Source organism: Lipotes vexillifer, unplaced genomic scaffold (assembly GCF_000442215.2).
Source record: "Lipotes vexillifer unplaced genomic scaffold, Lipotes_vexillifer_v1.1 scaffold914, whole genome shotgun sequence".
NCBI lineage: Eukaryota > Metazoa > Chordata > Mammalia > Artiodactyla > Lipotidae > Lipotes > Lipotes vexillifer.
The window spans coordinates 416,074-441,059 of record NW_006780388.1 but is presented as its reverse complement, the minus strand read 5'-3'; the positions used below and the strand labels follow the sequence as shown (position 1 = coordinate 441,059).

Sequence of the window (24,986 nt, the reverse complement as noted above, 5' to 3'; positions counted from 1 at the left end):
TCTTTCCCTCTCTCCTCTTCAGAGCCCTGCCTGCTCCTCTTGGTTCCAAAGTGTGCACACACAGATGCACATGCATGCACACAACACATGTACACCGTATACATGTGTACATGACAGATGCATCCACACACAAGCACAACACATGCATGCATGTGCACACACACCTATCCACACATATACGTATGCACGATACACCTATACACACACACAGGCACACACCTGGGAGCTGCTGCCAGTTCCCTAGGATGCACATTCCTCCTACAAAAGTTCCTTTTGTTAAAATGTGAGCACTTAGGGCTTCCCTGGTGGCGCCGTGGTTAAGAATCTGCCTGCCAATGCAGGGGACACGCGTTCGAGCCCTGGTCCAGGAAGATCCCACATGCCACGGAGCAACTAAGCCCGTGCGCCACAACTATTGAGCCTGCGCTCTAGAGCCCGCGAGCCACAACTACTGGAGCCTGTACACCTAGAGCCCATGCTCCGCAGCAAAGAGAAGCCACTGCAATGAGAAGCCTGCGCACCGCAACGAAGAGTAGCTCCCATTAACCGCAACTGGAGAAAGCCCGCGTGCAGCAATGAAGACCCAACAGAACCAATAAATAAATAAATAAATAAAAATAATTTTTTTAAAAGTGTGAGTATCTAAAAACATACAGGAAAATACAGAGAGGAATATAGGGAATGCCCTCCATTCAGAGTCCACAGTTAACATTTTTCATATTGTGGACTCAGGCATGTCCTCCCCACGTTGGTTTCTTCCTCCTCCAAGTGTGGGGTCCCACCATCTGTGCTGTGGGGCTGCATTGTGATATGTTTTCACGTCCTCCGTGTTTGAGTTGTGTTGGTTCTGCACCTGCTCTGTGCTGATACTCGGAGTCCCCGCTCCCTCCTTTGCCTGATGTTTGGTTCCATCCTGTCACTGCCACGGTGTGTTGGACCATTTCCTTATAGAGCGTGTGAGGTGTTTCCAACTTTTTATGCTTGAAAGTCTTTTATTGGTCCCTATATTGTATGCAACCAAAATATGTACATAAATTGAAATTAGAATCTTAAAAGGGAGAATTTTTCTCCTGGTTTGAGTGGCCATTACAAATATCCAGTTGGTCAAAGCATCACAAATATTACAGTTTTTTTTCTTTTTTTTTTAAAATGTTTATTTTTATTTATTTGGCTGCATCAGGTCTCAGTTGCGACACCCGGGATCTTTGTTGCGGCACACGGCCTCTTTTGTTGTGGTGTGCAGGCTCAGGAGTTGCGGCACGTGGGATCTTAGTTCCCTGACCAGGGATGGAACCCGCGTCCCCTGCATTGGAAGGTGGATTCTTAACCACTGGACTGCCAGGGATGTCCCTACAGTTTTTATAAATAACAAACATAAATAGTAAAAAAAAAAAAAAAAAATTGAACATATATCTCTTAAGTCAGTGGATAGGCTGCATTCCCCCCAGTTAATTCATGTAGCCGCAGTTGAATAGAACCTGTTGCTGGAATGAGACGGCTCAGCAGCACTTCTAGTTCTGTTTTTCACCTTAAGTTAAGAAACTTTGTTCACGTAAATAAAGTAGATGGGAATTAACAGGGGTTTGATTTAGCAATAGCATCTAATTCCAAGTTACTTGCCAAAAAATAGAAAGATCATATAAAGATCTAATACCAAAAAAAATTGTTGATGATTTACCAGCTGACAACTGAAGTGCTTCCAGTTCATAATAACAGCCTTGTTGAGATATAATTCACATGCTACAAACTTGACCCTTCTTTTTTTTTGCGGTACGCGGGCCTCTCACTGTTGCGGCCTCTCCCGTTGCGGAGCACAGGCTCCGGACGCGCAGGCTCAGCGGCCATGGCTCACGGGCCTAACTGCTCCGCGGCATGTGGGATCTTCCTGGACCGGGGCACGAACCCGTGTCCCCTGCATCGGCAGGCAGACTCTCAACCACTGCACCACCAGGGAAGCCCAAACTTCACCCTTTTAAAATGTACAATCCAGTGGTTTTTCCAGAACACGGTTCCAGTTTTGTGATTTTTATGGTCACTGCTCTAACATCCTTGTCCCATGTCTCCAGTCTTTTTTTTTTTTTTTTTTTTTTTTTTGGGTCTGATGGTTCCAGCTCCATGTCTTCTCTCTCATGCCAATGTCATACTACCCACACTACCATCATCTCTCTCCTGTGCAAAAACAGCAGCCTCGTCCCTTGACTCCCCATTTCCACTTTTGCTTTGCTATAGTCTGATCTCCATAGTCAGAGTGGTCTTCTTAAAATACAAATACAATCATCTCACTTTCCAAGCCAAAAGACCCCAACTCGCGGGCTCTAGAGCACAGGCTCAGTAGTTGTGGTGCACGGGCTTAGTTGCTCCACGGCATGTGGGATCTTCCCAGACCAGAGCTTGAACGCGTGTCCCCTGCATTGGCAGGCGGATACTTAACGACTGCGCCACCAGGGAAGTCCCCCTCCAGTCTTTTAAAAATAATTTTTCTTGTTTTAAAGCAGTACACGTTAGGGAATTCCCTGTGGTCCAGTGGTTAGGACTCTGCCCTTTCACTGCCAAGAGTGCGTGTTTGATTCCTGGTCCAGGAACTAAGATCCCACAAACCTCGAGGTGTGGCCAAACATGGAAAAAAAAAAAAAGGCAATCCACATTAATTTAGAAAAGAAACACTTAAAGCCTCCCCCCAAAAAACCTAGCCCCCCCCCCCAAAAAAAAAACCCTCATCCGTTGCCTCTTAATCCGGAGGTTTCCGTTTGTAGCATTTATACCTCTGAAGTTATTAAAGCTTAAAGCTACACTAAGACGTGCAGGCCTCCTGTGTATCGTCAGGTTGTGGGCAGAGCTGTGGAGGAGAATAAAGCAGGGAAGGGGGCTGGGAATGGGGGGTCAGCAGGCAGGGTGGGAGGGCGGAAGTTGCAAATTTTAAAAAGAATGATCAGAAGAGGCCTTGTTGAGGAGGACACATGAGGTCTAAGGATCAAGGCAGACTCTTGGGGAAGAACTTCATAAGCAGAGGAAACAGCAAGTACAGAGACCCTGGGGTTATGGACAGGGTTGGCAGGGTCCGCCGCAAGCCATGGGGATGAGTCTGGGACTTGTTTTGGTGTGATTAGGGAGGCATCAGAAGGCCCCTCATTATGCGCACTGGGATGTGGGAAACAGCCTTTGGGCCTGTGGAAGTGGGGAGACCGGGGAGTGGATTGCAGGACTCCAACAGTAGATGGTGGTGGTGTTGAGCAGCGTGGTGGCCACAGAAAAATTTTATTTTCAGGAGCCCAGAGAGGGTCACTCAGAGTGGATTTCGAAGCCCATCATGTTAGTTATCTCTTGCTGAGTAACAAATTCAAAATTTAGCCATTTATAACAATAAATGCTTATTATCACGGTTTCTGTGGGTCAGGAATTTGGGAGCGGCTTCGCAGGGTGGTTCTGATTCAGGGTCTCCCCTGAGGTTGCTGTCAGCTGGGCTACAAGGTCTGATTCCCACGTGGTTCCCTCACAGGGCTGGCAGGTTGGTGCTGGCCAGTGGCTGGAGGCCTCAGTTTGTCACTACATGGACCCCTTCACAGGGCTGTTTGAATGTCCAGCACGGCAGCCGGCTTCCTCCCCCAGAGCCTTGGAAGTCCCACTCCGTCAATTCCACAGTGTCCTGCTGGTTACACAGGTCAGCCCTGTTCAGTCTGAGAAGTCTCCCCAGAGACATGAATACCAGGAGGTGAGAACATGGGGCCTTCTTAGAGGAGAACCTCCTCACCCACTTTCTGCTTGTGGAGCGGAAATTCTGGAGATTTGTTGGACATAATGTGATTGGGCCTTGGGGTCCCCCAGGGCGAGGTTGGAGCAGGATTTTCCAGGCCAGGGGTCTGTCTATTCCTGGAGGGCTTTGCAAGGATGGCTGGGCCCCAGGCCTGGTTCCACCTCGCCTGGAACCTTCCCTCCAGACCAGTGCTGTGCGGCCTCTGGATCCACCTCAGGGCCTGTGAGCAGTGTGGAGGTCCTGGCAGGGCGGGGCCCAGGCAGCCGCTGGGCTTCCTTGCACCCTCTGTCACATGCCACTGCGGCCCTGACTTGTCACAGAGCCTAGTGCATGTGACTTTGCTTGTCAGCTGTGCTGTGTGCCATTGTCAGGGCCTAATCGTAGTCCTGGCAGACCAGGTGGCTCTGATCTGGCTTCCCCCAGTGCTCCCAGCTGACACCCTTCTCACCTGCCCTGTGATTCAGGCTCAAGGTTGGGTGGGCCACAGACCCACCTGTCCAGAGACAGGTCCAGAGACCGCCTGTGCCCCACCCCAATAGGGCCAGTGTGGGAACAACCACCTTTTTAAAGCCTTTGCACATTAAAATCCACTGATGCTCTCAGTGCGGTAGACGGGACTGAGTGCAAATCCCAGGTGATTTTGGAAGGGCCCAGGTGCTTCCCTGCATCACACTTAGTCTTTTTATTCTGATAAGTGCACCACGAGTGGTTCGTGTTCAGTGAAAAGATCTAACATGGAGCAGAATGTCTGGGCTTTTGTCCATGCCGCACCTGCTAGAGCACAGGCTCAGTAGTTGTGGTGCACGGGCTTAGTTGCTCCACGGCATGTGGGATCTTCCCAGACCAGAGCTTGAACGCGTGTCCCCTGCATTGGCAGGCGGATACTTAACGACTGCGCCACCAGGGAAGTCCCCCTCCAGTCTTTTAAAAATAATTTTTCTTGTTTTAAAGCAGTACACGTTAGGGAATTCCCTGTGGTCCAGTGGTTAGGACTCTGCCCTTTCACTGCCAAGAGTGCGTGTTTGATTCCTGGTCCAGGAACTAAGATCCCACAAACCTCGAGGTGTGGCCAAACATGGAAAAAAAAAAAAAGGCAATCCACATTAATTTAGAAAAGAAACACTTAAAGCCTCCCCCCAAAAAACCTAGCCCCCCCCCCCAAAAAAAAAACCCTCATCCGTTGCCTCTTAATCCGGAGGTTTCCGTTTGTAGCATTTATACCTCTGAAGTTATTAAAGCTTAAAGCTACACTAAGACGTGCAGGCCTCCTGTGTATCGTCAGGTTGTGGGCAGAGCTGTGGAGGAGAATAAAGCAGGGAAGGGGGCTGGGAATGGGGGGTCAGCAGGCAGGGTGGGAGGGCGGAAGTTGCAAATTTTAAAAAGAATGATCAGAAGAGGCCTTGTTGAGGAGGACACATGAGGTCTAAGGATCAAGGCAGACTCTTGGGGAAGAACTTCATAAGCAGAGGAAACAGCAAGTACAGAGACCCTGGGGTTATGGACAGGGTTGGCAGGGTCCGCCGCAAGCCATGGGGATGAGTCTGGGACTTGTTTTGGTGTGATTAGGGAGGCATCAGAAGGCCCCTCATTATGCGCACTGGGATGTGGGAAACAGCCTTTGGGCCTGTGGAAGTGGGGAGACCGGGGAGTGGATTGCAGGACTCCAACAGTAGATGGTGGTGGTGTTGAGCAGCGTGGTGGCCACAGAAAAATTTTATTTTCAGGAGCCCAGAGAGGGTCACTCAGAGTGGATTTCGAAGCCCATCATGTTAGTTATCTCTTGCTGAGTAACAAATTCAAAATTTAGCCATTTATAACAATAAATGCTTATTATCACGGTTTCTGTGGGTCAGGAATTTGGGAGCGGCTTCGCAGGGTGGTTCTGATTCAGGGTCTCCCCTGAGGTTGCTGTCAGCTGGGCTACAAGGTCTGATTCCCACGTGGTTCCCTCACAGGGCTGGCAGGTTGGTGCTGGCCAGTGGCTGGAGGCCTCAGTTTGTCACTACATGGACCCCTTCACAGGGCTGTTTGAATGTCCAGCACGGCAGCCGGCTTCCTCCCCCAGAGCCTTGGAAGTCCCACTCCGTCAATTCCACAGTGTCCTGCTGGTTACACAGGTCAGCCCTGTTCAGTCTGAGAAGTCTCCCCAGAGACATGAATACCAGGAGGTGAGAACATGGGGCCTTCTTAGAGGAGAACCTCCTCACCCACTTTCTGCTTGTGGAGCGGAAATTCTGGAGATTTGTTGGACATAATGTGATTGGGCCTTGGGGTCCCCCAGGGCGAGGTTGGAGCAGGATTTTCCAGGCCAGGGGTCTGTCTATTCCTGGAGGGCTTTGCAAGGATGGCTGGGCCCCAGGCCTGGTTCCACCTCGCCTGGAACCTTCCCTCCAGACCAGTGCTGTGCGGCCTCTGGATCCACCTCAGGGCCTGTGAGCAGTGTGGAGGTCCTGGCAGGGCGGGGCCCAGGCAGCCGCTGGGCTTCCTTGCACCCTCTGTCACATGCCACTGCGGCCCTGACTTGTCACAGAGCCTAGTGCATGTGACTTTGCTTGTCAGCTGTGCTGTGTGCCATTGTCAGGGCCTAATCGTAGTCCTGGCAGACCAGGTGGCTCTGATCTGGCTTCCCCCAGTGCTCCCAGCTGACACCCTTCTCACCTGCCCTGTGATTCAGGCTCAAGGTTGGGTGGGCCACAGACCCACCTGTCCAGAGACAGGTCCAGAGACCGCCTGTGCCCCACCCCAATAGGGCCAGTGTGGGAACAACCACCTTTTTAAAGCCTTTGCACATTAAAATCCACTGATGCTCTCAGTGCGGTAGACGGGACTGAGTGCAAATCCCAGGTGATTTTGGAAGGGCCCAGGTGCTTCCCTGCATCACACTTAGTCTTTTTATTCTGATAAGTGCACCACGAGTGGTTCGTGTTCAGTGAAAAGATCTAACATGGAGCAGAATGTCTGGGCTTTTGTCCATGCCGCACCTGGTCCCGACTGACTTCTCAGCAGCTTTTTGGGTGCGTCCTTTTGACCATTCTCTGTGTACTCACAACTTGCGTCATGCACGCCTAAGTGTGCAGTTACCTCTCAAAAGGGGTTTTGGAATGCATCCAACAAATATTCCGTGACCATCTTTCTGTGTCAGTATCCAGGTCTGTTTGACCCTCTTTAGCAGCTATTATATGGTGTTCCATAAAATCAGGAGTATTGTATTTGTTTAACTAGTCACCACTTTATTCTTTTTCTCTCACTGCAGTTGGCTCTGTCTGGTTCCTGGTCCACACGTGGGTTGGGGTTATGCCCTGGCCTGATATGTCCTGGCTATGTTCCCTTCAGTCAAGAGCCACCAGGCTGTACTCCTGGTTCTGGGCCTCCCGGCCTAGGCAGCCAAGGCTGTGTCCCGCGTAACTGGGGTTGTGGTTCTCAGGAAGGACACACAGATCCATGCACGGCGCCCACCAAAGCTCAAGGGCCCCAGAATTCCCTCTGGTCCACAAAATTCACAGGGCCCTCTGGTTACCTGGCCTTTCTCTGTGCCAGAGAGAAACGGGGGACAGTGGGCAAGTATCAGATCAGGAAGCTTGGGGGAGGCGGTACTTCTGGTGTTTCCCCAGCAAGGCTGTGAGCTCAGTTCTTTGAAGCTGACCCATGTCCGATGCCTTGTAGCCATCTATTTTTACAAGAAATGTGAATTTAGTGCCTAAGTGTGCCAGGGACGTATAGCCTCAGTCTTCATGGAGGGGAGTCAGATAGAAATGAAATAACTCAGGTCCACACAGTTTTAAACTGTGGTCAGCACTGAGGTGAAAAAGTTCTCAGGGCTCGGATTTGGGGTGGGGAGGCTGATTTAGTCTGGGGGTCAGAGAAAGTGTATTCGTTTCCTATGGCCACTGTAACGAAGTGCCACAACTGGGTGATTTAAAACAACAGAATTTATTCTCACAGTTCTGGAGGCCAGAAGTCCAGAATCTAGGTGTCCACAGGGTTGGTTCCTTCTGAGGCCTCTAGGGGAGGCTCCTTCCCACCTCTCCCAGCTTCTGGAGGCTCGAGGCACTCCTTAATTGTAGCCGCGTCACTGCCATCTCTGCCTCTGTTGTCAGACAGCTTTCTTCCCTTTGTGTGTGTCTGTGTCCACATCTCCCTCTTTCTCTTATGGAGACACCAGTCACTGGGTTTAGGGGCCCCCATCCAGTCTGACTCCTGTTAACTGGATTCCATCTGCAAAGTACCTGTTTCCATACAAGGTCACAGGTGCCAGGAGTGAGGACTGAGACATGTCCTTGTAGGGGATACAGTTCAACCTGCTGCAGAAGGAAGTGATATTGGAGCGGGGGTCTAGATGAGTCCAGGAGTGGGGAGGAGAGGCCCCGGGCCAGGTGGAGGGGCTGGGGCTGTGTCTGGAGCTGGCCTTTCTCAGGCTGAGCTTCTTGGCCATTAGATGCTCCCATTGGGCTGTATTGAGCCTCATCGTCTACAGTTGTGTTTCCTTTTTTAACCAGGAAACTACTTTGCCTCCCACTTTTTCATGGGAGGTGAGAAATTCGACACCCCCCACCCTGAAGGTTACCTCTTTGGAGAGAACATGGATCTGAACTTCCTGGGCAATCGCCCAGTCCAGGTGGGTCTCGGTGGGGCTGGGCACATGGGCAGTGGTGGCAAGGCCACTGGCTGTGAGCAGGCACCGAGTCTCCCCAAACGGGGCAGAGGTGCCATCTGGACGTGTGCATGTGATGTGTGTGTGAGACCTGTCCCCCCTTAGAGGCTGGATGGCCGAGGGTTGGTCCCTGGGGTACAGAGCAGCTGCTACTGAACCCAGTGCATCCAGACTGTGGGGCTGAGGAAGGCTCTGGATTTCATCCCAGGCCTCTTGGATGACTGTCTTTAAAAAGAGAAAAGAACATCCACATTCCATAGAGCAGTGGGCAAGAGATGTCATCCAAAGCAGAAACGCAAACAGCCAGGACTCTTTTATACAAGTTCGCCCTCACTAGTCACCAGAGGAGTGCACTTCATACACTGCTGTCCCTTCGTTCAACGCACATTTGGCACCTGCTGTGTACCTAGGACTCTTCCAAGGGCTGGAAGGACAGACCCTGCCCTGTTTAGTATGTGGGGTGCAGGCAATAAAGAAGGTAACGTTTGATGGATAGAGACTAAAGAGAGAGAGAGAGGGCTGTGGGGGATTGCTGAGCAGGGGCCTGGGTTTTGCATCTTGAGATAAGGGTCCCCTGTGTGGCCAAGGGCCCAGGCAGGAGGCCCTCTCTCTCAGGAGACACTGGACTCTGTCCCGTAAGGCTGCTGAGTCCTGGGCCTGGTGGGGGTGCTATCCCCTGGACCAGGGGTCTCCAGGCTGTTTTAGCTGTAGAGCAGCTGGTTGACATGAAGTCTTGGTCCTTTAACTGGCCTGGGGCCCAGAGTACTGGTCCCCCACCCATGGGGCCAGTGGGGCTTCCACGTTGTACTGAGCTCCCCACCCTCCCGAGTTTGTGACAGCAGGAGCAGAACCTGCCTTCCACGTCTTTGCAGCCTTGGCTCAGACCCAGGGCCTGGCTCTGCAGGCTGCCTGTAGATCTGTTGTCTTGTGTCACTTTCTCCTTGAGACCATCGTAGAGTCACCTGCAGTTGTGAGAAGTGATGGAGAGACCCCGGGTGTCCTTTACCCGGCTTCCCAGTGAAAACATCTGCTAAGACTCAGTGCGTTATCACCAGCAGGAGACTGACCCCGTGCCCAAGCCTTCCAGACACCACCAGTTTTACAGCACCCGTGTGTGTGTGTGTGTGCGCGCGTGTGCGTGCGTGCCTGTGTGGGCGCAGGTCCCTTCCGAAATCTGTATTGACCATTGTCCTTGTGTGGAGAGCCTGCCTTGTTCAGGGCAGCAGTGAGACGGCAGGTCCCACCTCCAGAAACGTGGCCTGAGAGCCCCAACCCTAACCTCTGCCCCGGGGACCCAGCTGAGGGTCCTTCCTGCAACTGGGGACCCAGAATCCTCAGGGCAGTTCCGGTCCTGACTCTCCCACGTGCTGGCCGTGTCGCCTGTGGTTTCCTTGGATGTGGTTGAGGGGAGTGCTGTCCTGTGGTCAGTGCGAGGGCCCAGGATGATCAGGCAGGGTTGTGACCATGGCTCTGATGAAGCCCTGTTTTCCCTCTGCTGCCATGCCCTGGGGGTTACCTGGAATTGTTTTTTCCCTCCTAGTTTCCTTACGTCACCCCTGCCCCCCATGAGCCTGTGAAGACACTGAGGAGCCTGGTGAACATCCGCAAAGACTCTCTCCGGCTCGTGAGGTAACCCTTCCCCCCCCCGGCCCTGTGCCGCGCTGTGGCCCCCCATGGGCCCCCTGGTGCTTGGGAGAGAGTGGCCCCGGGCCCTACTCCCCCTTGTGTAGAATCAGGACTCAATGCCAGAGCTGCCCCTGGGGGGCGGGGGGGAGGGGAGGGGCCCGCAGTTTCTGCCTGTGGAACTCCAACCTTAAGCTGGGCCTCAGCCTGGCGCCTGTGCCCCAGGGGTGTTGGGCTGGGTCTGGAGACAGTCTTGGTTGTCACAGCTGGGGGTGGGCGAGGGCGGTGCTACTGGCATCTGGCAGGCAGGGACCAGGGATGCCGCTCAGCACCCTACAGGCGCTCAGCACACCCCCACTGCCTTGAGCAGTCCAGCTGGCGCGTCAGTGGGCTGAGAAACCACCTCAAACCCAGAAGACTTGAGGGATCGGGGCCATTTCTAAACCCAGAGGACTAGTCTCCCTTTCTGTGGGCAGGAGACAAGGGAAGGAGGACCCTGCGTTGTTGGGCCTCATTGTTCAAACAGGGAACGGCCTCCACGTTCCTAGGAACGTGGGATGCAGCCAGGCAGCTGATTCTGGGGCCCCCGCGGGGGCGGGGGTGCTGTATAGGGTGGGGATACCCTCGCAGGCGCAGCCCCTGACCTGCCCTGTTCCTTGCTTCCTGGGCAGGTACAAGGACGGTGCTGACAGCCCCACTGAGGACGGCGAAAAGCCCCGAGTCCTCTACAGCCTGGAGTTCACCTTCGATGCCGACGCCCGGGTGGCCATCACCATCTACTGCCAGGCAGTGGAGGAGTTCCTGAATGGGACGGCTGCGTGAGTCCCTGTGGGGCCTGGCAGGCCTAGTGGTTCTGCTTCTGTCTGTATTGTATATTTGAACTTTCAGAGCTTTGATTTGAAATAGGGCCCTGCTGGCCCCAAAAGTTTGAAATCTGCAACTTCAGCACGACCATGGCAGGCCTGCCTCCAGGCTGTAAGGCCAGACCCAGGCAGGATGGGCAGAAATGCACCCACTTCCGTCCTGTCAGAGGAAACCCCTCGGAGGCCAGATTTGATCCGGGGGTGGAGTGGTGGCTGAGAGCTCGGTCTGTGAGTCCCTGTTCATGTAAGAGCAGCCTCTCCCCCAGTGTCAGTCTCAGGCCGGATGTGCCAAGGCCCTCGAGAGTGTCCTTTGTCCTAGAGACTGAGTGAGGCCCCAGGGACAGCAGGTGTGGGGAGGTGGGTGAGGGTCCTGGGTTAGATTCCTACATAGGGAGATGCCAGAGCCTACCGGGATTGAAAATGTGTGTGCTGCTTGACTCAGCCATTCCTTTCCTGGGAATTTATCTTGGGGACATGCTTGCATGTGTGGTTAAGATGTGTGCAGAGGAGAGTCCTGGAAGCTTTGTTTGGAATAGCAAGATGTTGGCGACCGCCTGGTGTCCACCAGTGGGGGCCTGGTTGAATCAATTAGAGTAAAACTGCGGTGGAACCCATGCAGTGTCCCAAGAACACGGCACCTCCATCTATGATGACTGTGGGACAGCTTCGGGCTCACGAGTGGTCGGAGCACATTGTAGGTGGACTGCTGTTTGAATATTAAAGAAGAAACACCTGCTCATACAGGCGTGATTATGCCTCAGCTTTCCCAGGAGTGACACACGGGTTGTGGACGGGGCAGAGAAGCAGGTGGCTGGGAGCACGCGTGAGGCCGGGGCTGGGGGTCACTGTGCACTGTGCATTTTTGTACTGTATTCATTCAAAAATGTCAACAAACCACAAAAGCCTAATGGAAAGGTGTAGCCAAGTCTGGAAAGGTAGCAGTAATTGGGCAGGTATGGGCTCTGGGAGAATGGGATGTGGCAGAGCGTTTGTCTCACTGTCCTTTCTCTCTCGGCCCTTCCAGGTACACCCCGAAGAGCCCGGCCCTGCAGTCCGAGACTGTCCACTACAAGCGGGGGGTGAGCCAGCAGTTCTCCCTGCCCTCCTTCAAGATCGATTTCTCAGAGTGGAAGGATGATGAGGTAACATCTTGGCTGGGCCCCCCTTTCCCCTGGCCCCTCCCCGAGTTCCTTCCCCTGGAGGGGGGCAAGCACAGTGGGGCCTGTTCACTCAGATTCCTCACATGGTTGATAAGTGTCAGGAATGGCTGCTGACCAAGGTCTGTGTGCCCAGTCGGGGTACCTGGACTGTGGATTGCGGTCGGTGCAGGCATTGGCTGGACTGGATGATCGTGGCCGGACGGAGCAGCAGCAGTTAGAAGCTCCGTATGGGCTCTGGTATGGTTGTCAGGGCCACGGGGCTGCAGCTGGCAGGATGCCTCCCACCCAGTGGTTCTGTAGCTAAGGACAGTGATTTACACGACGTGGAGGGTGCTCACTGTAGCTCTGTCTGTAATAGTAAATTGGAAACAATCTACATGTCCATTACGGAGGTATCGCTTGGTTCACTGACATCTTGGGAACCCCCTGTGTACATAGTGGGGGCACCATAGTCCAGCTCCGTTCTGGGATGTCGTGAGCCTTAAAGTAGCTGACAGAGCTTATGTCTGCTGTACATGCTGAGGTGGAAGCACCTCCTGGGCTTGGAGAAGAGCACATTACAGACAAATACCTTGTAATCGCACATATGTGACAGCCACAGATGTGCACAAGACCACTTCTGCAGGTACATGTATGTGTACATAATCCTTGAGGAAAAGCCAGAGAAGATTCCCCGTCAAGCTTAAGACAGTGGTTATTTCTGCAAAGGAGCTTGGTATAAGGGAGACACACACATACGCACTACATGTGTACAGTGTATCAATACTGTGTACACCCCTGAATTATTTTGTTTTTTTAAAAAAAACAGGTTATTAATGTAGAGTTTATATATCATAAAACTCACCCATTTTAAGTGTTCAATTCAGTGATTTTTAGTAAATCTGTGATCACAGCCATCACCACAATCCAGTTTTAGGATGTTTCTGTCCTCCCGATAGGATCCCTCATGCCCTTTACAGTTAATCCCTGTTCCTGCCCCAGCCCCTGGCACTAATCTGCTTTCTGTCTCCCTGGATTTACCTGTTCTGGACATTTCATATGGATGGAACTGTACAGTATGTGGCCTTTCATGTCTGGCTTCTTTGACGTAGCTGAATTCTCTAGTTTTTTTTGACAGAGGGTAGTCATGTATTATGTTACTGAAATACATGAGTGGGAAGGATTGGAGGTAGCAGGGTATGGTGTAGTGTGGGAATTGCCAGGAAGGTTCTGGATCATGGGTATGTCAGACGGTGAAGGCCACGCCCTGGTAGTTACTCCCGGCCGCATGCGCTTGCTGGTCAGAGCGCTTTGATGTCGAGCAACAGGAGCCCCCTCTGTTTTACCACGTGAGAAGGACAGGTCTTCTGGAAGCCGGGTGGGGCCATCGAAGTCAAAGGCCAAGCTGAATAGCAGTCCTGGGGGCCCCCTGCCCACAGCCCCGTGCCATCAGGATGGTTCCGTCCCCGCGTGCACGCATTCCCGGTTCAGATGCCCGGCCGGTGCATCTGGTCCCACCCACCCTCCTGTGAATGGGATGGGGCAGCTCCCCTAGGGCAGAGGGGCTGGGAGGGCAGGTGAGTGGGTGCCCCCACCTATAGTGACTGCAGGGCGGCTGAGCTGAGGCTGCACCTCAGCTTGGTGACCTCTGAAATAATCCAGTCTTGGAATTTTGGCCCTGAAACATCCCCTGTGCATTTGCAGATGTCCTGTATCACCAACAGTTTGGGTCACTTGTCCTGAGCTCACACCTGATTTGTAAGCCAGTCTTGGGTTCTCCACGAGGGCACCCCCTTTGCTCCCTCAGTGCATCAGGGAACCTGCGTCCTCAGCTTGTCAGCATGTGGCCTGGTGGGCCTGTCCAGTGTTGTTATCCTGGGACCCCGTCCTCATCTTTGCCTTTTCTGATTATCACTTCAGCTAAGATGTTCTTTTTTTTTGGGCCACACCACACAGCTTGCAGGATCTTAGTTCCCTGACCAGGGATCGAACCTGGGCCCTTGGCAGTGAAAGTGCAGATTCCTAACCCCTGGACCGAAAGAGAATTCCCACTAATATGTTGTTGAAATCGGCTCAGTTTTTCTTACAGGTGTTTTTTATTGTGATAGAATACACACAATATAAACTTACGTCAGTGACAGTGCATTCATAGTGTGTGACCACTGGGCAGTTCCAGGACGTTCTCATCACCCACAAGGAAGTCCTGCACCCATTAAGCAGTCACTCCCATTCCTCCCTCTATTAGATGTATTTTTATTTATTTTTATTTTTTTTATTTTGAGTTTTATTTTTGTCTGCGTTGGGTCTTCTTTGCTGCGCGCGGGCTTTCTCTAGTTGTGGCGAGCGGGGGCAACTCTTGGTTACAGTGCACAGGCTTGTCACTGTGGTGGCTTCTCTCGTTGCAGAGCACAGGCTCTAGGCACGCGGGCTTCAGTAGTTGTGGCATGCGGGCTCAGTAATTGTGTCTCACGAGCTCTAGAGCGCAGACTCAGTAGTTGTGGCACACAGGCTTAGCTGCTCCGCGGCATGTGGGATCTTCCCGGACCAGGGCTCGAACCCACGTCCCCTGCATTGGCAGGTGGATTCCCAACCACTGCCCCACCAGGGAAGCCCTATTACATGTATTTTTAAATGGAAACTTCATCAGTCATTACTGTAGCTAGGAAACGGCTAAGATTTGCCATAAATAGAAGGTTCTGGAAGTTAAGCTGTATGGAGAGCAGAAGGATGCTATTACGTCCTGGCATGACATCCTTGCCAGCTGAGGGCATTGAAGGGGGTGTTGGTAGGTGTTAGAGATGTGACAGACACTCTGGCACCAAACTCAGGTTTCTCCTTTATACCAGGGTTTCTCAGCCTCGGTGCTGTTGACATTTGGGTCCTGGGTCATTCTCTGGCAGGGACTGTCCTGTGCTCTGTGGGATGTTGAGCAGCCTCCCTTGCCCCTGCCTACCAGGTGTCAGGAATGTCCCTTGCTGCAATTGTGACAACTGAAGATGTCTCCAGACACAGCCAGGCGTCCCTTCAGCTGCAAGCATTGTGCCATCAGAGGCCTGGCCATCCTCCCTTTTTTTAGCCATTTTCCCCAGATTTGCCTATTTAAAGATTATAACAGTAATGTATGCTTATAGTAAAATGTTCAGATTACACAGAATCTGTCAAGCAGAATGCTCCCAGTTCAGTCTCCTTTTCCAGAAGTGACCACTTCTGACCATGTGGGGTGTATTTTCTAGACTTTCTCCTGTATGCATTTGTTTTTTACAAAAATGCAGTCATGCTGTACAAATATTATTTTGTAGCTTGTTTTTTTAAAACAACTTATCGAGACATAATTTGCATACTATACAACTCACCCTTTTATTTATTTTTTTGTTTCTGTTTTAATAAATTTATTTATTTTGTTTATTTATTTTTGGCTGTGTTTGGTGTTCATTGCTGCACACGGGCTTTCTCTAGTTGTGGTAAGCGGAGGCTACTCTTCGTTGCAGTGAGCGGGCTTCTCATTGCGGTGGCTTCTCTTGTTGCTCTGGGCACACAGGCTTCAGTAGTAGTGGGACGTGGGCTCAGTAGTTGTGGCTCACAGGCTCTAGAGCACAGGCTCAGTAGTTGTGGCGCATGGGCTTAGCTGCTCCGTGGCATGTGGGATCTTCCCGGACCAGGACTCAAACCCGTGTGCCCTGCATTGGCAGGCGGATTATTAACTCCCGAACCACCAGGGAAGTCCCCAGCTCACCCTTTTAAAGTGTATAATTCGGTGGTATTTACTATATTCACAGAGTTGTATAGCCGTCACTACTGCCTTACCTCCAGAACTTTTTTGTCATCCCCAAGAGAAACCCTCTACCCACTAGCAATCACTCCTCATTCCTCCCCCAGCCCCTGGCCACTGCTCATCCACTTTCTGTCTCTTTGGATTTGTCTGTTCTGGACATTTCTCATAAACAGAATCAGACACTATGTGACCTTTTGTGCTGGCTTCTTTCACTCAGCATCATGTCTTCAAGGCTTGTCCAGGTTGTAGTATGTATTGGTGCTTTATTCCTTTTTATGGCTGAATAACATTCCACTGGATGGATGGGATCATATTTTGTTTATCCCTTCATCAGTTGATGGATATTTGGGTTGTCTCTGCCTTTTGGCCATCATGAATAATGCTGCTGTGAACATTGTGTGCAAGTCTTTGTGTGGATGTATGTTTTCATTCCTCTTGGTTGCAGTTTGCTTTTTAATTTAATTTAAATTAATTTAATTGTAAGACTTTCTTAGAGTAGTTTAAGGTTCACAGCAAAATTAAGAGGAAGGTATAGAGGTTTCCCATATGCCCCCTGCCCCACACATTCGTCATTTTCTTTTCTTACTGCACCATGATGTGGAGTCTTTCCAGGTCAATACCTACAGATCTCCTCGTGGCTCGTGGGGCTTCTTTGCAGTTTTCCCACTAGCTCCTCATGGGCTTCCGTTTATTTCAGTCAAAGCCATGTCCCCTCCTCCCCCACCCCTTGCCTATCCCCTATTTCCCAGTGTCCATCTGACCTAGGCCTTGCAAAGACCCTCGTCCATGGCTCCTCTGTGACAGCAGAGCCTGAGGGGAGCCTGGGCGGGACTCCTGCTGCCGTCAGCTGCTGCTCTCTCTCCTGACCTGGCTGCCTTTTTCCCTAAGAAAGCCTCACTCCCTGCATTAAAAATAAGTGTCTCCTGGGACTTCCCTGGTGGTCCAGTGGTTAAGACTCCAAGCTTCCACTGCAGGGGCATGGGTTCGATCCCTGGTCGGGGAACTAAGATCCCGCATGCTGCCTGGCGTGGCCAAAAACTAAAAAGCATCTCCCTCAGACTCTCTGGGAGGGTGGAAGTCTCTGTCCTCTCCCCGCGTGCTTGGCTCTGGGATGTGACTCATGTGCCAAGCTCTGGGGAGCAGGAATCTGGGAGGAGGTGGTCCTTGCTCCCTAGGTCCCTGTACTCTCAGGGTTTCCCCCCCACCCCTAGGTCCTGGTGTCTGGGGAGAGCGGGGGTCATGGTGCCCTGTCGTCTCCACCTCTGTCCCTGGCTCAGCACCGCGTCTTCTGTTGGGTTTGCAAGTCTGTTGGACAAATGTCACATGTAGTGTGCTGCCCTGTGGTCTGGGCACTGAATGTTCGTGGGAGGCGCCGGGAAGGCTGCTGCGGCAGAGCCCTCAAAGTGGTGTCTGTGTCAGGACTTCTTTGGTTGCAAGTGACAGAAACACCTCAGTCTGGCTTAAGAAAAGAAAATCAGGAACTAATTGGCATAGATTCTGAAAAGGCTGGGTGTCTGCAGGGGCCCGTGTCATCAGAAAGGGTGTGCTCCTGCTGAGCTGGCCTCGCTCTCTGCTGGCGCCCTGCAGACCAGTGAGAGGTGCGGTCCCTGCCTGCATCCCAGAGTGCTCAGGTGGACATACCATCCTCTGGCCAGGCCACACAGTACCAGGGTAGGAGAGAAGTTGTTCTCACATTTCCTCAGGGAAAGTCAGGGTGCTGCCACCTGAAAAGTGGGACAACAGTCATTTGCACCTTTGCAGTAGGGTTTGGACAGGGCTGGACAGGAGGCCCCAGGTGGGTCAGGCTTGATAAGAGCAGAGTCTCCAGGACAGAAGTACCAGCGGCATCCAGGAAGCAGTGATGACCTTTCCCAGGAGCTGGGAGGACACAGGTGGACGAGGCCTGGAGGCAACCCTGGCTCTGTCACTCTGTCTATGAAGCATCCAGCAAGTTATGCCACCTCTGCGAACCTTGCTTTCCCATCTGTCAGCTGGAAGTAGAAACAGTCCCTCCCTCGCAGGTGGCCGCAGGGGTCCGTGAGGTCGGGGTGCAGGGTGCTTACTTAGCCAGGCTGTCCATCGTGAACCCGACGGCCAGCGGGGCAGGAGCCCCCGTCCCACCTCCCCAGACCAGTGTCTTTTATTCCACCCATCAGCTGGTGCTGAGGCAGCACTCAGTGTGCAAGAGGGAAAGAAAATGCAAATCACTGGCAGCTCCTCAGAGCAACCAAGTCGCCACGTCAGTGCTGACGACTATATTCCAGCAACAGGCCGGAAGCGCGGGGGCGGCAGAGCCCGCACTGCTCCCCATCCAGCTCTGTCACCTGAGCAGCTCCCCTCCTGGGCCTGATTACAGCCTGGGAAGGGCAGCACCTGCGCATCACACCCACCTCAGCTTCGTCATCGTCATTCATCATCGTCGTCACCGGGGTAACTGCGGGATGGTCATTGGCAAGATGGCTCCCTGTTCCCTGGCTCGGGGTAGGGAGGGCAGAAGCAGGCGTGTGGGAGACCCCTGGCCCCGGGATAGCTGTAGGGGATGTGTGACTCCTGTCTCGGGCAGTCACCCCCCCACCCCGTGGGGCACCCCAGAGCAAGGCAGGAGCGGGGAAAGCGGGTGCCTCCCTCTCCCAGGTCCAAGTTTTCGTGGTGCAGCCCTTCTAACCTGAGGCTGTGGGTCCTGGGTAGGCCTGGACACCTCCGCGTGTGGATCTGTGCACACACGTTCCTACCAAGCCCCATGCCCCAGAGTCCCTACCCGACGTGGTCCTCCTGGGCCAATTCCCTCCTCGGCTCCCGCTGCCTGAACACAAGCAGCTCCAGTGGCTGGTGCTCACCGCGTGCTCTCTTGGCCGCCTGCTCGGAACTTTTGCGTTAGGATCGGGACCTGATGCTCAGGTTGTAGAGCCAGACTCGAACCTGGCAGTGCTGAGTATGCCATGTCCCAGCACTGGCCCCGGTCCGGCCCTGCCGCCCACCGACAGCCAGGGACCCGCTGGGCACCTTTCCCGTGGTGGGTGTGTTCGGCTGAGCGCCTCTGCCCCGCAGGCTCTGTGTGACCTCCCCGCGGTCCCCACTGGTGAGCTGACATGGAAGCTGCACCTTAGTGGACACGTCGAGAGGAGCGTGGCCTGCAGCCAGAGGGCAGCAGGGATCCCCAGAGGGACTTAAGCAGGAGGAGAAGGAAAAGTGAGAGGAGGTTTCTCCGTGAGCTCGGACAAGCCACGTGGTCTCTCCTTCACATTGCTTCCGTCTTTGTTGGGGCCGAGCTGGGCGCCTTTCTTCACAAGGTTAGACGCGGGATCTCCGTGGGACCCAGCACTCCAGTGCCTAGGGGTCCACCCAGCAGAGTCCAGCAGAGGCAGCCCCGCTCAGCACAGCCGAAGGGGGGCCTGGTGTCTGTGAGCAGGTGAATGGGTGACGGTGAGGTCTGGCCAGGCAGGGAGTGCTACTCAGCCTTAAGGGGGAGGCGCCTGCAGCGTGATGATTCTGCCTGAGAGACACCAGGCACAAAAGACAGATACTGTGTGCATCCATTTCTGTGAATGTCCAAGGGTCGGCCCGTCTACAGACGCAGCAGCATGGAGGTTCCAGGGCTGGGCTGGGCTGGGAGGCCCACTGAGGGCTGGCGAGGACGTTCCAGGAAAGATGGTGCTGACAGTCGCGTGACCTTACGGATGTACTTAATGACACTGAGTTACACTTAGAACACAAATGTGCCCTTTTAATCTGCTTTACCACAAAGAAGAAAAGGGCGCCTGTCTTGCCTCAGCTGTCACCTCGACGCCTCCTATTCATCCTACCCGCTCCCTCCAGACTGAGCTAGTCTGACTGTTGTCACCTCCTTTTCTCCGCAGCTGAACTTTGACCTGGACCGGGGCATGTTTCCAGTGGTCATCCAGGCCGTGGTGGATGAGGGGGATGGTGAGTGGCCTTTCCCTTCGGTCTCCTTCCAGGCGTGCACACTTGGGAAGAGGCCCTTCTCACCCCAGTCAGCCGGGTCCGGGGATCTCAGTCCAGAAACAGCGTACGACGTCGGCTCAGCCTGCTGGGCGGGCTTGGGGCCGAGGGGCTCGGGTGCCGAGCGCTCTGTCTCCTGCTCCTGGTGCCGTCCCTGCGCCCCTGTGGCAGAACCTGGCTCTCGTGGTGCTGACAGTGGCAAGACAGGCCTCTGGTGCTGGTGTCCACCCCGCAGTGGAACGATGAAGGCTGCCGGCGCCACGCTGACCCCTCGCCGCCTGCCTCCTTCTGCCAGTCCTGCTGGCCTCTCCTTGCCCCTGCTGTGGGCTGTGGGGTCCCGGGCAAGGGTGCAGACACCGGAGCCCTGCCCGGCCTAGGCTTGTCCCCGTGCCGAGTGAGACGGGAGCAGAACCAACCGTGGGCAGCCGGCAGTGGCTGCTTTGGGGCCGGGTGAGGTGTGCGGGTCAGAGGGAGCTGCAGGCAGAGGAGAGCGAGGCAAGGACAAGACCTCAGTGGGTCCTCAGAGGACCAGGCCCTGCCTGCAGGCTGAGAGCTGGGGACGTGCCAGCTGGAAAGAGGAGGCCTGGGGCGGGGGCCGGGGTGGTGGAGGCCGGCCCTGACCACTCTCCTCTCTCCCGGGCAGGTGTGGAAGTGACCGGCCACGCCCACGTGCTCTTGGCTGCCTTTGAGAAGGTAAGTGCCAACTTGCTCCTGATCGTGCAGCCAGCCCCTCATTTGTCATCGTATCCTGCACACAGTAGATGCCCAGTCAATGCTGGTGGGGTGGACAGGGGTCTGCCACCTGCCTAGTACGGTCCTAGACGTGACATACATACTCTCCTGGGGTCCCCGAGTTGGGGGTGCCTCGCATATAAAGAGACCATTTACATGGAAGGATTCATTTACCTTTTTAGCGTTACGGGTATTTGAACTTAGGTGTTTGCCCTTTTTTCCACCAGACCTGAGTCCCCAGGCCCCTGACTGTCGATGCTTTGTGGCCATGTTTACAGTGTGTGGTGGGGGTGTTGGCTGGTGGTGAGGACAGTCAGCCCCACCACTTACTCTGCATTAGGGTGTCTCGGGTTCTAGGGATGGTCCTCTCACCGGCGTCCAGACAGTTCCATGCATCCGTCCATGCAGCAAGCGAGGGCCTAGCTGTGTTGGGACAGGGTCCCTGGTCACTGAGAGCCCTGCCAGAGTAGTGGGGTGTGTCCCCTATTTGAAAAGGCTACGGCTGATCCCCACCTTGTAGTGTTCCTTGACATTGGTCGGCACTGTGCAGTTGTGTTTTTAGCACCGGCCTGTGGCCCAGGTGGATGAGGAGCACGGACCTCACGAGGAAACCAGTCTCAGACCGCTTGTTCTGGACGTCCTTCCAAGCCTGGCTTCCTCAGCCCAGGGTGTACCTGCAGCCCCGAAAGCCTTAAGTGCAGAGCCCATCTCCTCCCTGTGATCTGGGTCTTTCCAGATGCCCCAAAGGGTCTGTGGAGCTGGGCCTGAGGCCCCTCTGGCGACGTTGGGTCTGTGCTTTCCCTGGCCTCCTGGGGCCGTGGTGGAGGTGGCTCTCTGGGCTCACCAGTTGTGCTCCCCAGGCCAGCCTTGTCAGAGGAGATGGTGACTATTTACCGTCTGTGTGCTCTGGCAGGGCGATGGGCCGTCACTGGCAGACACTCCATTCTGTGCTTCCAGTGTAGAGTCCAGTGAGAAACTACCTTAGTTTTGGAGTGCAGCGTGCTAGAAACTTCGGTCAGAACCCATCAGCCTTATAGAAAATGCCAGGTGCTGGTCTCAGTGGACTCAGAAGGGGTATTTGGTGAGCGAAAGTTCAGATCTGGTACCGTGCTTAGCTGTGTGGACTCGGAGCCGTGTGCCTCCCCAGGTACCACCAGACGCATTTGCTCTATCTTGTTCTCACGACTCTCAGAGCTTTGGGCCTTCCTGGTACGTAAGGCAGTGACATCCTTGTGCTGTCTTCGCGATTCGACCAAGCCCTTTGAGGGCTGGAGCCGTCTGTCTTAGTTCTTGTCATCCAGGTGCTGCTTCTTGCAGCTGGGGAGGCACCTATCCATTGTCAGAACTTGGCTGATGGTGGTGAACTTGAGTGTTCTTGAGAACGACCCAGGGAGAGTTGGGTTTCGTAGGTCAGGGCGGGACCCAGGAGGCGATATTTTTAGATTTTCTGGGTAGTTTCGAAGCCAGGTCAGAGGACCACAGTTGGAGGATCCCTGGCCTGTCTCTCGAGTCTTCGTGTGACCCCTTCTTTTTCCAGCCGTAGGTGTGGGTTGACTGAGGACGGGCCTTCAGCATGGCCGAGTTAACCTCTCTGTCCTTCCCTGCAGCACGTCGACGGCAGCTTCTCTGTGAAGCCTTTAAAGCAGAAGCAAATTGTAAGTCCATCAGCGGAAATACCGTGAGCCCTTTTGATTTAAAAGACAGGCGCACACATGTGACCCAGTGGTCTCTGTGGATTATTCTCCCCGGGCCACCATGGCCGCTGTGGAAGTAGCTGGTGACACCACTACTGTGGGCCCTGGGCTCCAGGAGTCAGGGTCAGGGTCACTGGGTGTGTCCGTGTGTACTGCATACCCACCACGCTCCTGCATTGACCATTGTAGCCAAATCTTGTCCAGCTTGAACTTAGTGAGTGTTCAGTAAACACTTGCCGAGTGAATGAATGGACAGATGGAGGAAGAAAGGAAGGAAGGGAGGGAGGGATGGAGGAAGGGAGGGAGGAAAGAAGGGAGAAACACTGCAGCCTCTCCTCCTCCTCGCAAATTGCTGAGATTACCTCTGTGTTGGGCCAAGACTTAGATTGACTTAATCCATATTTGAGAGAAGGATGGAATATCTTGGAACCAATGGGAGCTATAGACCAGTGCAGCCTTTCTTTGGGGTCCGTAATTCCATGGTCTAACACCAGGAAGAATTATCCCTGGTGGCCTCCGACTTAGGTACGTTCTGTGAGGATTTAGCGGACAGAGTCCCCTGAAATGAGCCTGGAGACTGATTTAACAGCAGCCATGGAGGGGTCTGTCTCCAAAGCTGTGATTATCCGATTATCCTGTGTGTAGCTGCTCAGGTGTGTCAGCCACAACCCGGGAGTGGTGTTGCTGAGTTTTTTAAAAGAGGAGTTGAGAGAACTCTAGCAGGTGCAACACCTGGAGGTGGCAGGAGGGCAGGAGACCTCAGTGATGGTCTGGGCCCTTGTTTCAGGAGAGCTGACCGGCAGGGCCGTGGCTCTCAGGAGGAGTATCTGGCCCATAAACTGTGGTCAGCTCGAGGCCTGACTCTGGTCACTCTTGTGGGGCTGGTGACAGGAGGGTCCAAGGTCGTTTTCCTCTGGGGTTGGGCACAGTAAGGTGGGCAGAAGATGTGGTCGCCGGGTCCGGGTAGAGCTTGGCTCCATGCCCTCCGGGGCGGGCAGAACCTAGGTCCAGCCCAGTATCCTTGCTACCAGTGGGCTGGGCAGGTGGTGCTTCTCTCTGCCTGTCTCCAGTAGTGCCCGCTCCCTGGGGGTGGGGCTAGACAGAATCGCCAACCACGCCTGCCCCCCAGGACCCGAACCCGGCACCTGGGAGGGGTTGTCGGGAAAGGTGGGTGCAGAGGAGCCATTGAGTTGGGAGCAAGTGCCCAGACACCTCTCTGCTCTCCAGGTGGACCGGGTCAGCTATCTGCTGCAGGAGATCTATGGCATTGAGAACAAGAACAACCAGGAGACGAAGGTGCGTGCTTGTGGCACCGCTGGGCCAGGCTGGCTGTGCTCCCCTGTGCTCCTCCCAGCTGCTCGGAGGCAGGCCTGTGGGTGACCTGCTTGGGGCCCCTGTCCTGGCCAGGGCCCTGCAGGTTGGTGGCAGATGAGCCAGTTCCCTGCTGAGCCTTCCCCTGGAGACCCCAGGCCCCCAGACTCCATCATTTTTCCTTAATTTCTAGAGTTAGCAGAGTCTGTGGGACATTGTCCTTTTTCCAGCAAATTCACTGGCTTGTTATCATCACTGGGCAGCTGGCCATCAGGGCAGCATGGGGATGCCGGACCCCCTCCTGCTGCCCCCTTCCCTGGTGCAGCCTTGGCCTTTCCCTTCTCTCATCAGCAGTTGACCCCGCGCTGCACCCGTGGGCCGGCTCGCCTTCCAATGCCTGTGACAGGAGCCTGGTGGTCCACAGAGCCAAGGTCTGGCACAGCCAGGGAATTAGTCCATGCCTTTGTCATTGTCTTAAGACACAAATGAAACTGCTGCCTTTTTTTAAAAACCTCTGGGGTCTCAGGCCAGCTTCCGTGGTGGCTGGAACTGGCTGGATGCCAAGTGCTCTCTGCCCAGGTCACGTTTCTGTGTCAGAGGTCATCCGACTTCTCATAGAGGGCCTGGTAGTTAATGTTGTCAACCCCTATGGCGTCTGTCACTTCTGTTCATCTGTCTAGCACTGCCGGGATCATGCAGAAGCAGCCACAGGCATACAGAAACACAGGGGCAAGGCTGTGTTCTAGTAACACTTTGTTTCAGAAGCAGGCAGCAGGCTGGACTTGGCTGATCCCTGTTTTAGACTGTTGCTATCTCTTGATCCAGAAGCTACTTTTGTTTTCCAGAAGGTGCCATTACTTAAGGAAAACATTTCAACAAGTTAGACTTGCCTGATTTATTTTGGGGGGGCCTCACTGCGCAACTTGTGGGATCTTAGTTCTCCGACCAGGAATGGAGCCCAGGCCCCAGCAGAGAAAGTACGGAGTCCTAACCACTGGACTGCCCGGGAACTCCGTTGCCTTGTTTTTGTTGTTGCTGTTTTAAGCAAGTAAATGGGCAACCTTGGCAGACGCGAGTCTTCTCACATTTCCTCTTTGGTTCTGGGGAGTAGGAGACCCAAGTTCTCTCGGTTTGGGGAGGTGTCTTGGGCTAGGGGGGTGTCCTGCTCTTTGGTGATCTTCCTCTGCCCCTGGGGCTTCCCTTTGCCACCGCAGCCCCTAGGGGAAGTGGGAACAGGAAGGCCCCTGGCCTCTGGCCTCGGGAGCCACCGACCCTGGGACCCTCGGTGTACCCACAGCCCTCAGACGAGGAGAACAGCGACAACAGCAATGAGTGTGTGGTGTGCCTGTCAGACCTACGGGACACGCTGATCCTGCCCTGCCGCCACCTGTGCCTCTGCAACTCGTGCGCCGACACGCTGCGCTACCAGGCCAGCAACTGCCCCATCTGCCGGCTGCGTGAGTGGGGCGGGCGGGTGGGCGGGCGGGGAG

The 24,986-nt window shown here is 54.1% G+C and overlaps 1 protein-coding gene across 3 annotated transcripts in view; it reads left to right on the top strand.

The window, feature by feature from the left end:
- MGRN1 (mahogunin ring finger 1) overlaps nucleotides 1–24,986 on the top strand; it is a 55,640-nt gene that overhangs the window by 15,874 nt on the left and 14,780 nt on the right. For all 3 annotated transcript variants that reach the window (XM_007453462.1, XM_007453464.1, XM_007453463.1), the window contains exons 2-10: nucleotides 8,248–8,366; nucleotides 9,943–10,031; nucleotides 10,697–10,843; nucleotides 11,913–12,030; nucleotides 19,657–19,723; nucleotides 20,403–20,452; nucleotides 22,099–22,146; nucleotides 23,413–23,481; nucleotides 24,794–24,953. In XM_007453462.1, coding sequence (XP_007453524.1) covers nucleotides 8,248–8,366; nucleotides 9,943–10,031; nucleotides 10,697–10,843; nucleotides 11,913–12,030; nucleotides 19,657–19,723; nucleotides 20,403–20,452; nucleotides 22,099–22,146; nucleotides 23,413–23,481; nucleotides 24,794–24,953 — 867 coding nt within the window. The remainder of the gene's footprint in view (nucleotides 1–8,247; nucleotides 8,367–9,942; nucleotides 10,032–10,696; nucleotides 10,844–11,912; nucleotides 12,031–19,656; nucleotides 19,724–20,402; nucleotides 20,453–22,098; nucleotides 22,147–23,412; nucleotides 23,482–24,793; nucleotides 24,954–24,986) is intronic.